The 15,535-nt window shown below is 39.8% G+C and overlaps 2 protein-coding genes across 8 annotated transcripts in view; one reads left to right on the top strand and one right to left on the bottom strand.

Moving 5' to 3' along the window:
- LOC141377151 (uncharacterized) overlaps positions 1–15,535 on the top strand; it is an 85,190-nt gene that overhangs the window by 19,018 nt on the left and 50,637 nt on the right. The window lies entirely within an intron of this gene.
- Positions 1,018–15,535, bottom strand: part of lingo2b (leucine rich repeat and Ig domain containing 2b) — a 53,281-nt gene continuing 38,763 nt past the window's right edge. For 6 of the 7 annotated variants that reach the window (XM_087278169.1, XM_087278173.1, XM_087278175.1 and 3 more), the window contains one exon: positions 1,018–3,580. In XM_087278169.1, coding sequence (XP_087134295.1) covers positions 1,751–3,580 — 1,830 coding nt within the window. In that variant the 3' untranslated portion in view covers positions 1,018–1,750. The remainder of the gene's footprint in view (positions 3,581–15,535) is intronic. The other variant, NM_001145582.2, reaches the window with a different exon arrangement.

Raw genomic sequence — 15,535 nt, 5'->3', positions numbered from 1 at the left:
AAATCTAATAATATGAAAGTACTGCAGATAATTATAGGCCAATGAGTGTCAGATTCTCTATGATAGTATTGGACATGAAGTCACTCAGTGAAGCAGTGTAAAATAAATGTAAATACTCTTGCCTGACCAATTCGATTACCTCTATTAGGTAAAAATCAATTGGGATTCGGCAGCTTTCCTGCTTGTGAATCGAGGTGGTCAATAATACCAAGAGAATTATTGATTATTCCCATTCCTTTCAATGGCAATTGTTTGCCTGGCATGTTGTTTCCTGCTCAAAGACATGCATAAACCCTTCCCTGGTAAAAATCCTGAGCTGTGACGTCAGAGACAGCAGACAGGGACAAATATAAGTCCATTTCATGCTTTTAAGAGACCTAAAAAAAGGTCACTATCGGCACATGTGCTGTGCTGTCAGGACTATTAACCTTTTTTGAAAATTCAAGCTCAACTTGACCATAAGCTTTTATATGTGACATTTTATATGCTTGTTGCCAAGCAACCATTGTCATAATCTGTCCCGTAATTGGGATTATTGGAAAATTTAGCAACAGAAATAACCTGCATGCAAAATTGGGTAACTTTAAAGGAACGAAGTTATATTCATTCATTCTTTTTTTTTCCAGTTTAGTCCCTTTATTAATCTGGGGTCACCACAGCAGAATTAACCACCAACTTTTCCAGCATATCTTTTACACAGCGGATGCCCTTCCAGCTGCAACCCATTACTGGGAAACATCCAAACACGCTCATTCACGCAACTCCACACAGAAATGCCAACTGACCCAGCCGGGGCTTAAACCAGCAACCTTCTTGCTGTGGGGTGATCGTGCTACCCACTGCACCACTGTGACGCACATGAATGAAGTTATAGCTGTGCAATATATATATACAAAAAAGAAGTACCAAAAGCAATAAGGCTTACAAGGTGTAGATTAATTACTGCTTGGAGAGTTTTATGCCATCGGGAATACTTGAGACACCAGAATAAGATAAGATCTAAGATGACAGCAACACTTATCAAGCTTTACGATTTATATTTATTTTCTTTGGAAAATATAACCAGATATTTAGTATGTAAAAACATTTGAGCAGCATTTGACAGAACATAAGAAAAGAAAAGAACATTTTCACACAGTTCCACAGATTTCCACTGAGTCACAAATACAGCCCCTGGAACCCACCATGTCAACAGCTTCTTGCATTTTAACATCTTTACAACAAAATGGCAGAAAACTCCCCGGTTCCCCTGGAGGTTCTGCTAAGAAGAGGATGTCCCAGGAGAACAAGAATTCTGAGCAAAACCAAACACTTCACAACACAGCACAGCCGAGGCTTTTTCCAGTAGATACTTTGCTTATTGGGGAAGACAACTTTTGAGTTTTTGCAGCGTTTTGAAAAGTAATTGTAATGTATCTGTAAATAGATATATATTCATGTGTGTGTGTATATATTTATATATAGAAATATACCATTCTTTCCCACAAATATGAAATATATACAACAACTTTAACTAAATCACGTCTGCAATGTCCAAATAATGCTTTCCACAGACAAAGCATCGCAGACGACGCGCGTTATATGGTTTGGCGTAGTTCTTTTGCTCTCTTTTTTTTTCATTGGGATACCACATGTAAACTTTCATGACTAAACACATCCTGTGCAGCACATTTACCCAAAGACTCACAAAGTCCAACAGATACGCATACGCAACCATGCAACCTGTGAAATCCTCTGTCATTCACAAAGTTCAGATCATCTTCATGTTGACTCGTCTTGGCCCGCTTGTTTCTGTAAGTTCTGAGTTTGCGCCTTTCCTCTTCCGTGGAACGTATTGAATGTCCACGCTTCCTCTGTGCTTCCCTTTGCCACGACTCCATGCAAACAACAACAAGAAACAAAACAAAACAACACCCAGAAAGCTGAGGCAGCCCATTGCTGTAGAGACCAGGATGGTGGTGAAGTCCAGGACCACCCTGATGGTGTACTCCTCTGTGCCGTTTATCAGGGAACTATTGTAGTCGGGGTCAAAAAGAAAGCTGCGGTTCGCGTAAAGGGCCCTGTCCCTGATTCCAGAGGTTTTAACCGCGAGTGTTACGGACAGAGTAGCATTACCTGCGGGGTTTGATGCTACGCAGACGTACATGCCACTATCCTGAGGCTCTGCCATGCGAAACTCAAGCGAGCCATTAGTGTGGACCACCACCCTTCCAGTACTCTTTGTGGTAATGTGTCGTCTAAGTGGTGTTAGCCATGACACTGATGGAGGCGGCGCTCCATCGGCACTGCAATACAGCCAAGCTCTCTGTCCTTCTTCTGCCTGTGCCGGGTAAGACGCCATGGAGATGACCCTGGGTTTGGTGCAAATTACATAGCGAGAGATTTGAGCTTCCACAAGATCTCGAAGAGGCTTTCCAGCCAAGGGGGCAGGAGCACTACATTCAGGTTGAACATCTCCATACAGCAAAGGTGGAGTCCTTTCCAGGAGCCAGCGTAGACGGCAGTCGCAAACTAACGGATTCTGGCCAATCAAAAGAGTCTGCAGGGCCTCAGTAACAGGAAAAACACTCCTTTCAAGTGTGGCGAGACGGTTATAGCAAAGGTCAAGAATGCGCAGAGAGGAGGCTCCTTGAAATGCTTGTGGTTCCACACTGAGCAGATTAGCCTGTCGCACACGTAGAACTTCCAGTCGGTCCATTCCTCTCAACCAACCTGCTGGCAGGACCCGTATACGGCTGTAGGACAGGTTGAGATGCGTCAGATACAATAGATTTGTCACGACTGGCACCGATGTCAGGTTGGTGTGGGTAATGGACAGCGTACTAAGGTTTAACCCCTGCAAAGCAGATGTTGGAAACCCCTCTAACAAGGGCCAGCGGTCCACTTCCAGATGTTTTAGTCGTGGCAGACCCTTAAAAGTGTGTGCCTGAAGCTCTGCAATGCCTAAATCTCGCAATCTTAGGCTGGTGAGACCATGCAGATGTGCAAGAGCATGTGTGGGCACTGTGCTTAGGTTGCAGCGCTGCAGCGTCAGAGAGCGAAGGGACGCAAGTCCGCTGAACGCCCGTGGGGCAATAAACACTAGCTCATTATCACTCAACTCTAGTACCCGCAGCCTCCGCTGCTCCTCAAAGCCGTAGTCCAGCAGAATAACAAGGCGGTTTTGACTGACATCCAGCAGAGTGAGCTCACTGAGGCCCGCCAGTGCTCCACGCGGCAGCAGTGTTAGCTGATTGCTTCGCAGTCGGAGGGAGCGTAGCCGTGGCTGCGCTCGAAAGCTGTTAGGTTCCACAGAAGACAACAAGTTGTTGCTGAGATCCAGCTCTTCCAGCAACAGCAGTGAGGAAAAGTTCTGTGGCGTCACAATGCGCAGCCGGTTTTTACTGAGGTCCAGTGACCGTGTCTCTATTGGGATGCCCTCAGGCACCTGTGCTAACCGTCTGCGATGGCATGACACAGAACGCGTGGGCACAGAGCATTCGCAGCGGGCAGGGCAAGCGTGGGCGGGGCACTGAAACAGGTGGAGTGGCAGGAGGGAGAGCCCCAAAGCACAAGAGAACAAAGAGAACAGCATGGCCACCTGCAGAGAGATAACAGAGAGAGAAGAATATGATTATACATAAGAGAAATGCCTGCATGATTAATCATTTCAGGTAATCTACACATCCACACATATGGTCATTCTTTGAAAGAGGGCTAATATATAAAAGGAATATTTTTGACATCCTGTGAAACTAAATATATGTTTATTTGTAAATAAGTGTACATTTCTGGCTATATTAAGATATTGAGTATAATATAAGATGAATAGAATATGTAGTTATGAAACTGCTGCAACTGAAGTGTTGCTAGCATTTTCAACAACCTGCTACCCTCCCATTGTTCAACAAAATATCTAACCTAGAGACACAATCACAGTCAAGCATATAAATTAAAATCTTATATATATATATAGAGAGAGATAGAGAGAGAGAGAGAGAGAGAGAGAGATGGAGATAGAATAAAAGCAGAATTCTAGCTCTACATATGTGCTTACAGAGCAAGGAGATAACACAAATAAGCCTTTGTTTTGTAGAATGACCTCTGTAATGCACATACAGGCACGTCAGGTCTTTTGTTCCATCCCAATTTCCCAACACCTCCTCTGTGCAAGACCTCTTCTGATTCTAGCTGATAGGAACCCTGTGGTGCATCGATCGTCTCTTTCTCTGTCTCCCGTACGCGCACACACAAAACCTGCTTTCAGAACGACATCTCCAAACATGCCATAACCATGGAAACCTCATGCTCCCTTGGCACAAGTCCTGCTTTGCCAATCGAAATCAATATTGGAGGAGAGCAAAAGGCAGGCATTCCACAGGTCTTTTAGACTTGGATCACAAATGTGTTATTTAGATATTTTAAACATATCCATAATCTTAAATGACTGTTTAAAATTCTAATAATTGGCACTACTGACTGTATTAATACCAATGCCGTCTGTGAGACAATAAAATAGCAGATAAAAGCACAACGTAAAAATAAATACTTTGTCGGTTTTTAAATAATGACATTTAACCTAGACATGTGCCACTAATCCATTTATTGACATTCCTTGCCACCGTGAAAGGAGGTGAAATACACGCCTTTTTTCAGACAATATGAAAATCGAACAGACCGTTAAAGCCTCTTAGATTCAGATCACCAGCAGGGGATTTGTTGATTTTATGTGGTATCTATCTTGCATGAGAATGCACCATTTAAACCTGCATCCATAGCACAGCCATTTAGTCTCGCAATTAAAAATGAATGTCTTCATCGTAAAAGCCAAAATCGGCTTTGGATAATTACATCTTACAACATACCCTGACCATTTCACCACTGATTATACATTTGTTTCTGTATTTTGTTCACTTTTAGGCTGCATTTCAATATTTTTATGCATACTACAAGACGACGCGTTTCCTGTTATTATGAAAGAGTAGTAATCGTTTAGAATATATAATTATCGACTAGCATAGATTAGGGAAAGGTTACAAGCACATACTCTTAATCAATTATTAACAGCCTAAAAACATAAAGGAGTCTGCTTCCATCATTGCTCTAAAATGGCCCTGTAGGGAAATGGTCATAATCTTGGGCTGAAAAATGGGGCAGACAGCTTTCAGTGAGCGGGTAAGCCACCGTGGAGCGCCCTCATAACCGATATAGCTACAGAATGACCTGCATGCGCTGAATAAACCTTGTGCCTAGTTTTTCTCTGATGTATAATTCAGACGTGTGGCATGACTGTGTCAAGGATATTCGACTAGCCCTTATTATTCCTACAAACTTAATGCAAAGCACACTTTGAATGAACCAAACGCATTTAAACAACATGGATAAATAGAGGAACTTCTGATCAATAAAAACTTAAGAAGAGTGTAATTTGTGTTACTGTAATAATATTCTGGCTTTTTCATATCTCACAATTTAAACTGTGACTTTATAGGCTTTCTTGTAACTCTGAGTTTCTATTTTGTCATTTTTCTCAGAAGAACTATATAAGTTTGCAGGTTTATTATTCAAAACTGAGCAATCCAAAGTCAAAATTCTAAACAAAAGGGCAGAATTGTAAGGTGTTAATTATTACATTTAATTATGAGTTTTGAAATCAAATTTGCAAGCTAAAAACAGCAAAAACTCATTCAAGTATATTCAAGTTAATTGGCTCTAACAATTTTCTTTTCACAATTCTGAGTTTACTGAGAAAAAAAGTGAGAGAAAAATAAATAAATACAGATGTTGGACTATTAAAATAAAAGGCCTGGTTTTAGACCACAATGATTCATTAGTATGGTTTAGGGACTACTTTGCCACCAATACAGCATCAATTTGTCTTGGGAATGACAGATACAAGTCCTGCACAGTGGCCAGAGTCATTCTTCTCGCAGAATAGTGGCCAGGTCACTATGTGATTGTGGTGGAGGAAAATGTTTCTGCAGTAGATCCTCCACAACACCCCAAAATGGCTTAATAGTATTAGGGTCTGGTTACAGTGCAGACCATGGGAAATTTTCAATTTTAATTTTCAGGTTTACTTTTCAGGTTCATCAAACCACTCCTTTTCAGTTTACTCAAAGAAAAAAGTCTAGAATCACATTATGTAAATTTCATAATTGCAAGATATAAACTCACAGTTCTGACTTAATAACAACATTCTCCCATTTTATATTTTGCATTTGTAACACAAATTCATATTTTATAGGCTATAATTAGGCGATTATGACTATATAGTCTTTCTTGTGATTCTAACCTTATTTCTTGCAAGTCTGTCTTTATATATTTAACAGCTATTTTTTTCAGAATAACAAATGATAAATTGGCAACTGCAATAGTTCGAAATCAAAATTATTTGAAGTCAAATTGCAGAAGTTAATATGCTCTCACAATTTAAATGTTTCACAAAAAATAACAATCACAGGATATAATTTCAGGATTTCAAGACAAAAACTCTTTTCTTGTAGTTCAGAGTTTATACACTGTAAAAAATGCTAGGTTCCACACAGTTCATTCATGTTCATTCATCAACACATATCGATTAAGTTAACTTAATCGTTTTTTTAAACTTAAGTGGATTGGACAGAAAACAATTGAGTTGTCCTTAAGAATTAAGAATCGTGTCTTTTCAACTCATTTAAAGGGCACCTATGATAAAAATCATCTTTTTTAAAAGCTGTTCAGACAGAACTGTGTGTAGGTATAGTGTGTCCTCAGTAATATCGGGGTAATGTAAAGACAATATGTCTCTTTTTTTCATTTCTTGATGTTAAAATAGGATCTAAATCCCTCCTATTTTAAGGCCCACTGCAAAATGGCTTAGGAGTACGGTTTTCTCCGCCTACTGAATTGATTGACAGCCACATATTAACATGTCTTGGTCGCAGGTTGCGACAGGTTGTGCACAAAGCAACTGGGATTAAAAGATCTGTTCAGCTCGCTGTGATCATCAATCATCATCAAATGTAATTAAGAGTTGTACAAGTCTAAAACGTTTTTAAAACAGTGCATGTTTGTAATAAAGTAAGCTAAATACAGTAAAATCGCTATGTAAGTCATCACCACAGCCGCATGTCAGTACAATTATTAAAAAGATGTTTCAATTTCAGTTTGTGGATGTTAAATTAGGTTTAATTAGTACGTTAACATAACAGATATCCATACAGCAGTGGATGTTAATGTGTCATGTCTCATTTGCTGTGCAAAAACAGTGCAAAGTTAAACGTGGTGTGTGCGCGTTAACTGTGTAAGGACGTTGTGTGTGACTCATCCTTGCAGAAAGGCTTGAATTAACAACTCCACAACAAATTCTTCAAATAATCATTGGGAAATTCCCTGAGATCTGCTTCCTTTCTGCAGCAGGAGATGACACAATCTGACAGGCATGTGGGAATGGTGGGCGGGAAGAACTAGCTCATTTGCATTAAAGACACAGGCAACAAAAACAGCTACAATATGCTCAGAGCTGAAAATTCCAATATTGTTAAAGCTATAATAAAAAATCTGATGAGGGGTTTGACCTGAAACTTTACAGACACATTCTAAAGTCACAACAGACCTATCTTAGATCTTGAAAAAGGGGTAAAATAGGTGCCCTTTAAAATAAGTAGTTTCAACAAGCAGCAAAAGTCTTTTTCAGTGTATAACTACACCAATTGGAATTATTTCTTGTAATTCCACACAGTTCTGAGTTTATAGTTCACAATTTCTTTTTCAAATTTGGGTTTAACCAAAGTCCCAATTCTTAGAAAACAAGCTGAATTTTAACATATTAACTGGTAATTACACATTTAGAACTCATTCAACGCTGATGAAAAGATCAGAATCACAAGATTGTAACATTTTGATTGCATGACAAAAAAATGACTAAATAAATAGCTAAAACAAACTCTGAAAGGCTAATTGTGAATTTATTTCACCTCACGCAGGCCTAAATGACGCAAACGATGTTCGACAAGCGCAGGTCTCCACAGTCAAACGCTTATATGATTAATAAGAGCAAGACTAGGCTTCCTTTCAAATCAATATCAATACATGCCACCAAATCTGCTGCCGCGTTTGCACTGCCTTTCAAGGAGTGTGACTACAGATGTCCTTGCTTGTGCAAGAAAAGCATTTCTCAACCTTGACGGCGCTCAGTTTCATTCACAAGTCCATCAGGTTTGTCGCGACGCAACACGTCAAACGTTGGCCTGCCAGCGTGAGTGTCAGAATGAAGACAGAGGATGCGTCTGGGAGGAACATCAGGGGGCAGCGCTAAGCCCGCGGATCGTGATGGGGAGCTGCTCGCTGACAGGAGAGGTTTATTAAGTTTTAATGAGTTAATAATTCAATTCATCCCAGCCGATCTGATGACAGTATCAGCAGCAGGGGAGAGCACGAGCGTTCGTGTAATTCTTGCTAAAGGTGTCTGGATTAGGGATGCATTTTAAGGCAAAGTTTATCAATTAATCATCACAGAGTCCTCTGTTTGGGAATAGAGATAAGCCATTATATGAGAGGATATGTTGTCACCCAGCAGGGAGCAGCTTTTAGCCGAACAAATGTACTCCTCTCAGTCTTTGACAAAATCTTTATCTCACATCCGCAATCTGTCGCTCTTTCTCAAACTCACAGTCACAGCGGGTAGAAATGTTCCGATGAATGGGATGGAGCGAATGTAATGAACTATACCCTCATGTCAGACTTTTGTTCATCTTCAAAACTCAAATTAAGATGTTTAATCAAATCTCAGAGATTTCTGTACCTCCATTGAAAGGCTATTAGCAAAAACTCCAAATGCTTTAAAACATTCATAGAGATTTAACAAATAAATAAAAACAGGGGTTGGGATAATGAAACTGAAATGCCTGGTTTAAATTAGAATAATTCATTAGTATGGTGTAGGGCCTCCTTTTGTGGCCAATACAGCATCAATTTGTCTTGACAAGACAAGCCCTGGACAGTGGCAAGAGGGATTTTGAGCCATTCTCGGAAAATAGTAGCCAACGTGATGCTGGTGGAGGGAAACATTACTCGACTCACTTTTTCAAAACGTAAGAAAGTAGCTCAATAATAAACAGGTCTGGTGACTGTGCAGGCCATGGGAGATGTTCAACTTCACTTTCTTGTTTTTCAAGCTACTCGGTCACCAGTCTTGCTGTGTATATTGGTGCATTATAATCCTGATAGACGGCACCACCGTCAGGATACAATGTTTGCACCATTGGGTGCACATGCTCCTTCAGAATGGTTCGGTAGTTCTTGGCAGTGACGCGCCCATCTAGCACAATTACGGGCCTATAGAATGCCATGGTATTGCAGCCCAAACTATCACTGATCCCCCACATGCTTCACTCTGGGCTTGCAACAGTCTGGGCGGTACACTTCTTTGGGGCTGCTCCACAACATAACTCTCCCAGATGACAATAAAGGTGGACTTCAGTGAACAATACATGTTTCACATTGTCCACCGCCCAAGATTTTCGTTGCTGGCACTATTGAAAACGACGTTTGACATTGGTACGAGTGACCAAGGTTTGGCTATACCAGCCTGGCCATGCATATTGACCCTGTGGAGATCCCAATGAACAGTTTTAAATCTGCAGTAGGTTGGTCAGCTGTGGTTTTACGTTTTTTGGATTCAATCTGGGTTAGCATCGGGACATCCCTTTCAGAGAGCTTAGATAAATAGATAGTATTAGTCTAAATTATTCATTTGAAATCATTAGTATTAAAGTTCTTTTATACAATTATTTGAAAAAAATTCTTCTGTTTAAATATCTACATTTAATTTTTGATTAACAAGATGCCATGTTAAGAACATAAATTGGACTGTTTTAAAGGCAGTTTTCTCAATATTTTGTTTTATAAACACTCAGACTGCATGCATGCAACTTAAGGTAGTTGTATCTCAAAAACAAAAATCCTATCCAGTGCTTAATTTGTAAATTGCGAGTTCCCGGAACAGATCGGTATGCCGCGGACAAAAGTGAAGAGGGTTAGGGAGTCGCGGTAGAAAGTGAAGAGCCGTGTACAATGAGGTGTTGGATCAGATTTAGAGGTGCCGAATCCGGCTTATTCCGGCACAAATTAAGCCCTGATCCTATTACAACAAACCATACACCAATGGGCAGCTTATTTATTCAGCTTTCAGATCATGTATACATCTCAATTGCCATCAAAATTGATCCTTATGTTTTTTGGTCCATGGTCACATATAAAAAATGATCAGCAAACACAAAAATAAATCTCACTGGTTCTTGAAGAAGCTCCTACATGTCACATGACATGTAAGAGTGAGCTCCATTGGTCCTTGTTTCACGTTTGTCTTGTTTATTACCCTTTTTTATTGCTTGCATGCCTTTGTTCTAGTTCATTGTTAGTTTCCATGGTTTTTAATTGAGTTAAACACCTGTTCATTGTTGTGTTGATTTGATCTCCCAGTTTGTTTAAGTCCTCAGTTTCCACAGTTCTGTGTCTTGTGTTAACTTTGTGGTAGTTGGGCTTGCCAGTGTTTTATTAATCTCTTTCCTGTCATTTTACATCATACATCTCATCTTTTAGATTTAACTACAGTTACCCGAGAAACCTTGTGCGTCAAAGCCAGCATGCCTGAGCCTCCATGCTAAGATTTGAATGCTGTATAACATTGTTTGCTGATAAATTTTTCATATGCAAATAAAAACTTAAATTTAATCTGCGCATTATATAAAGCATAAAGAAAATAATAATAAATTCTTCTAAAATAAATTGCATATCTTTTTTTTGTGGGTTAGGATTCGGAATGATTCAAGTCTTGGGTGAATTATCCTTTAAATGATTGCTTAATATACTGTACTATATGTAGATTAAACCAAGTGTCATTTTTTGAAATTGAGATATATACATCACATCAGATCTGAATAAAATAGTTTTTCCATACTTTAAAAGTATGTATGATAAACAGTATTTTTTGTAACAAAAAAAAAAAATATATATATATATATATATATATATATATATATATATATATATATATATATATATATATATATATATATGAGAGTTGAAAATTAATATACTAAGAAAAATGCCTTTACTTTTGCCCAACATAAGTCCTCAGAGGGTCACATTCTATGTCAGCTGGACCTGCACGAGCAACCGTGTCATCAGAAGTTCAGCAGCCAAACACACACTGATAGATTTTAAGTTAAGCTTATATTAAATTTACTATGTTTCTGGGACTCTTATTTTGAAGAAAGATGCATGCAGACTAAGAAAGCCAAAGACTCGACTAAAGCCAGCTGCATTACGCCTTGTTAAACAACAATGTTAAACAACGAGGACTCAACCAAATGCAGTTCTCCACCAGCCATTGCAGCTCGTCAGAACACAAAATGCAGCATATACAGATTAAAAATGTATTCATCAAGTCTGTTTATTTATCTTTTGTTAATTTACCATGTATATTGTGAAATTTGGCATCTATGTTTGGTGTTCTATGCTTGAGGCAACAGACACATGTAGACTGCAGAATAAAAGTGCTAAATGACATTTATACGTTGTGTCATTTTGTTTTGAAAGAACAACTGTAATGTGAAATGGACTCTGACAAGGGTGAGCGGAACCAAACACTGATTTATTGAGTGGTCAGGCAAGCAATGGTCACAATCCGGAGCAAACAGATATATGCAGGCAAATCCAGAGTTGAAGTCAAAAACACAGGCGATAGGTCAGTACAGGCAGACAACATATACAAACAAGGCTCAAAAGGGTCAAAAACACGGCAAGGAAGAGAAAACGCATCATAATGTCACAAAATTGTAAAACAAGACTCAGCCCTGATGTGTGTGTGTGTGTGTGTGTGTGCGCGCACTGTATTTAAAGTCTTTGTAATCAGTCTTTGACAATCCTTCAGCTGTGTGTCTGCAATCAGTCAGGATCAGCAACCATTGAGTGTGTGTGGTGCATAACTGGATCTTGTAGATCATATCATGGTGGATTTATAGTCCTTATAGCGATCCGCATGTATACCAGCGATCTGCAAGCATATATAGGTCGTTAGTGAGTGTGACAACAGCAATACACTTTTAAACTCATCTGTTTATGTAGAGGTTGATATTAATTTCTGGCTGTGTTTCCATACATGTGAAAGCTTCAAAATGCAATTCCTAAAACATCTCTGCTGGAAAAATATATCTCTCTCTCGCTCTGTGTGAGAGAGTGAATGTATGTGTATGATAGAGCAGGCTCTGAGAACTGCTACGGATGTCAGACCAGAGCTTATTAATAATCACGACCATTCCAAATATGGTCAATATGGAGATTCGGATTCTAGGTTTAATTCCTCCCTTTTATAAATGAACATGGCTGCACGGTGGCGCAGTGGGTAGCACGTTCACCTCACAGCAAGAAGTTTGCTGGTTCGAGCCTCGGCTGGGTCAGTAGGCGTTTCTGTGTGGAGTTTGCATGTTCTCCCAGTGTTTGCATGGGTTTTCTCCGGGTGCTCCAGTTTCCCCGCCAAGTCTAAAAACATGTGGAATAGGTTGGTAACTGGGCAGGCTAAATTGTCCGTAGTGTATGTGTGTGAACGAGTGTGTATGGATGTTTCCCAGTGATGGGTTGCAGCTGAAAGGGCATCCGCTGTGTTAAGCATATGCTGGATAAGTTGGCGGTTCATTAAGCAGTGGCGACCCCAAATTATTAAAGGGATTAAGCCGAAAAGAAAATGAATAAATGAACATATAATGCAATTTCTGGAGAATTAAGGCACATTCCTTTTGTGTAGATATTAGAGAACAATTTAACTTATTGAATGTGCTAAACCGCACCTTTATGGTAGAAAATATACTAAATATTTGGTATCAATTTATTTTGATGGTTTCTTTTGCACATTTTGGTGACTATAATTTACACTGCAGCTTCATGCCAACTAATTTTCAGAGTATTAGTTAACTGTCTACTTAATATCTGTTGACTAATACATTCTCTTGACTATAAGAAAGTATGGCAACTTACAATAATCAATAACCTAACAGTAAATACTAGATTAGAATTGACCATTATTATCATTGTCGCAAGTACAATGAAATTTTAAAAATGTTCTCCAGTCAGCGCAACAATCATTTCGTCTATAAAATCAGAGTGCTAAAACGACTCAAATAAATTGTATAAAAATAAATATATCTAATACAGAAGTGTGGTCATACATGTGCTCAGACACACTATACACTTGAGTCCATTATTTTTAGCAGCATTAAGAATGATTACCACAGTTGGACATAAACTCTATTTCAATCAGTTTGTCCTTGCATGAATTGATCTGTACCATCTTCCTGAAGGTCCTTTTTTAAAACAACAGGCGTTGTGTAGTTCTTCCAGTGTGGGTAGAGTGCATCCTACAATACTTCAAGGGGGGCACTTAGAAATTTAAGGCAATTGGTTTCTTGACTTCCTAATCAACTTATTATATTGTGCACTCATGAATTCCTTCGCAGAAAGTGATACACTGAAAATGAACATCTAATAGTGTTTTAATCATGCACAGAAAAAATAGTAGTCTTGACTAGAGTAAAAATATCTGTTGTAAATATTACTCAGATTATGAGGTATGAATTTATATGTAATTTGTAAATGTGTAAACGTAACATTCTGTAGAGCATTTAGATATTGCCCAGCAGGCACACAACGTCATAAAACGTTAATATTAGGTTAGATTTAGGTTGTGATGTCAGATGACCAAAATTCAATGTCTAGCCAACATCTAAGGACAACGTTATTTTGATGTCCAATAAAGAAGTAATATTACGTTAATATTTGGTTGATTTTAGGTTGTGTTAGAAATCCAACGTTGAGCCGACATCTTAAACCAACGTCATATTGATGTCATATACTGACATTTATTCGTCAGGTGTGGCAACCAAAATACAACATCTGACAGACGTCATAGTGGTAACTTCCACAAAACGTCAAGGTGTAACTTCATTAGACGTTGATATTTGGTTGATTTTAGGTTGGGTTCTAATGTCAACCCAATTTTCATTTCTAAACTCAATGCAACGTCATGTTAGTGTCTTGTACCTGCTGGGTGTTTAAAGGGCACCTATGGTGTAAAATCTACTTTTCAAGCTGTTTGGACAGAAATATGTGTAGGTATAGTGTATATTACAATTATGAAAGAAGATGCTTCAATCCCGCTTTGTGTACGTTAATTCTGGTTAATTTTCTACATTAACAACAGATACCATACAGCTGTGGAGATTAGCCTGTATCCTCTCACATATGCGTGCAAAAAGAGTGCAAAGCTAAACGCACTGTTTATGTATACGTGTATCGTGTCCATGCTGGGAATGTGTGTCTGTGTGTGCGCGTGAACTTTGTAATGATATTGATGTTGTAACTTAACACAGCAAATGCATTAAATAATCATGGGTAAAGTTCTTACTGTAGTATTTCTCACAAACGCTACCTGAGATCTGCTTCCTTTATGTCTGTTTGTTGTCTGAGGCAGCCGAGGGAGGAGATTAAAGCCTGATTTATACTTCTGCGCCAAGTGACCGGCGTAACCCAACTTTAACTACGAGGTAAACACAAAACAAAACTTTCCATCCAGAGCTCCTTCACGGGACTCCACACTTGTAAACAATCGATACATTGGGTTTGCGCCATTCGCGTGGCTCTCGGTCCCGCCCCGACTCGTCATCGCTACCAAGCCGACCAATCACAGAGCTTGCGCTACGCGTTGTTGCGACGTGTAGTTACATTTTTTGAGAGGTGCACGTCAGTGACGGCGATGGCCACGGCGAAGGGCTATGCGTCAGCGCCGTAGCATACCCCGGTGTTTGACGCAGAAGTATAAATCAGCCTTAAGGCACGCAGAAAGGCGCGTAGAAATGGTGGGTGGGGAGGACTAGCCTTAAAGGCGCAGTACAGCAAAACCGCCACCCAATGCAAAAATGTATAAAACAGAATCTTAGGCCGTACTCACACTAGGTACAGTTGCCTCGAACCGGGCCAAAGCACGCTTGTCCCCCCTCCAGTCTCCCCCGACGGCCCGCACTCACACCACAATCGGGCCTCGGCACGCTTACGTCATCGCTGCTGCACTGTTCAGTGAGAAGTGCTCTCACTCAGCAGCACAGTGGAGATTTCTCTAGTTATATTGTTTCAGTCGTTTGATATGCAGTGACATGCAGTCAAATATTTCGCCAAACAGTCCTTAGGGATGCGGTGACACACAGTCAGATATTTCGCCGAACAGATCCACCACTTTTGGCGCTCGTAAACAATCATAAAGCCCTCGTGCTGCAGGAATGAGGAGGTCTGCTGAAGGTGCGCAGCTGTCGTGCAGTGAGGGGTTTGCGTATTTAATAAGCTACGGCAGTTTGCGTTCACTAAACAGTAAGAATGATTAACAAATCCATATGAAACAGTCCCTTAAAAGTCAGGTCTCGCTTTCAGTTTCGGGCTTTCAGCCCAAGTGAACCGCGCTCAGGCCCACCTCCTCCAACCGGGCCAGGGCCGGCCAAGTGAATCGGCTTGAGCCTGATTCAGCGCA

Source organism: Danio rerio, chromosome 13 (assembly GCF_052040795.2).
Source record: "Danio rerio strain M-AB ecotype USA chromosome 13, GRCz13ab, whole genome shotgun sequence".
Classification (NCBI taxonomy): domain Eukaryota; kingdom Metazoa; phylum Chordata; class Actinopteri; order Cypriniformes; family Danionidae; genus Danio; species Danio rerio.
This window is presented reverse-complemented; position numbering and strand designations above follow the sequence as displayed.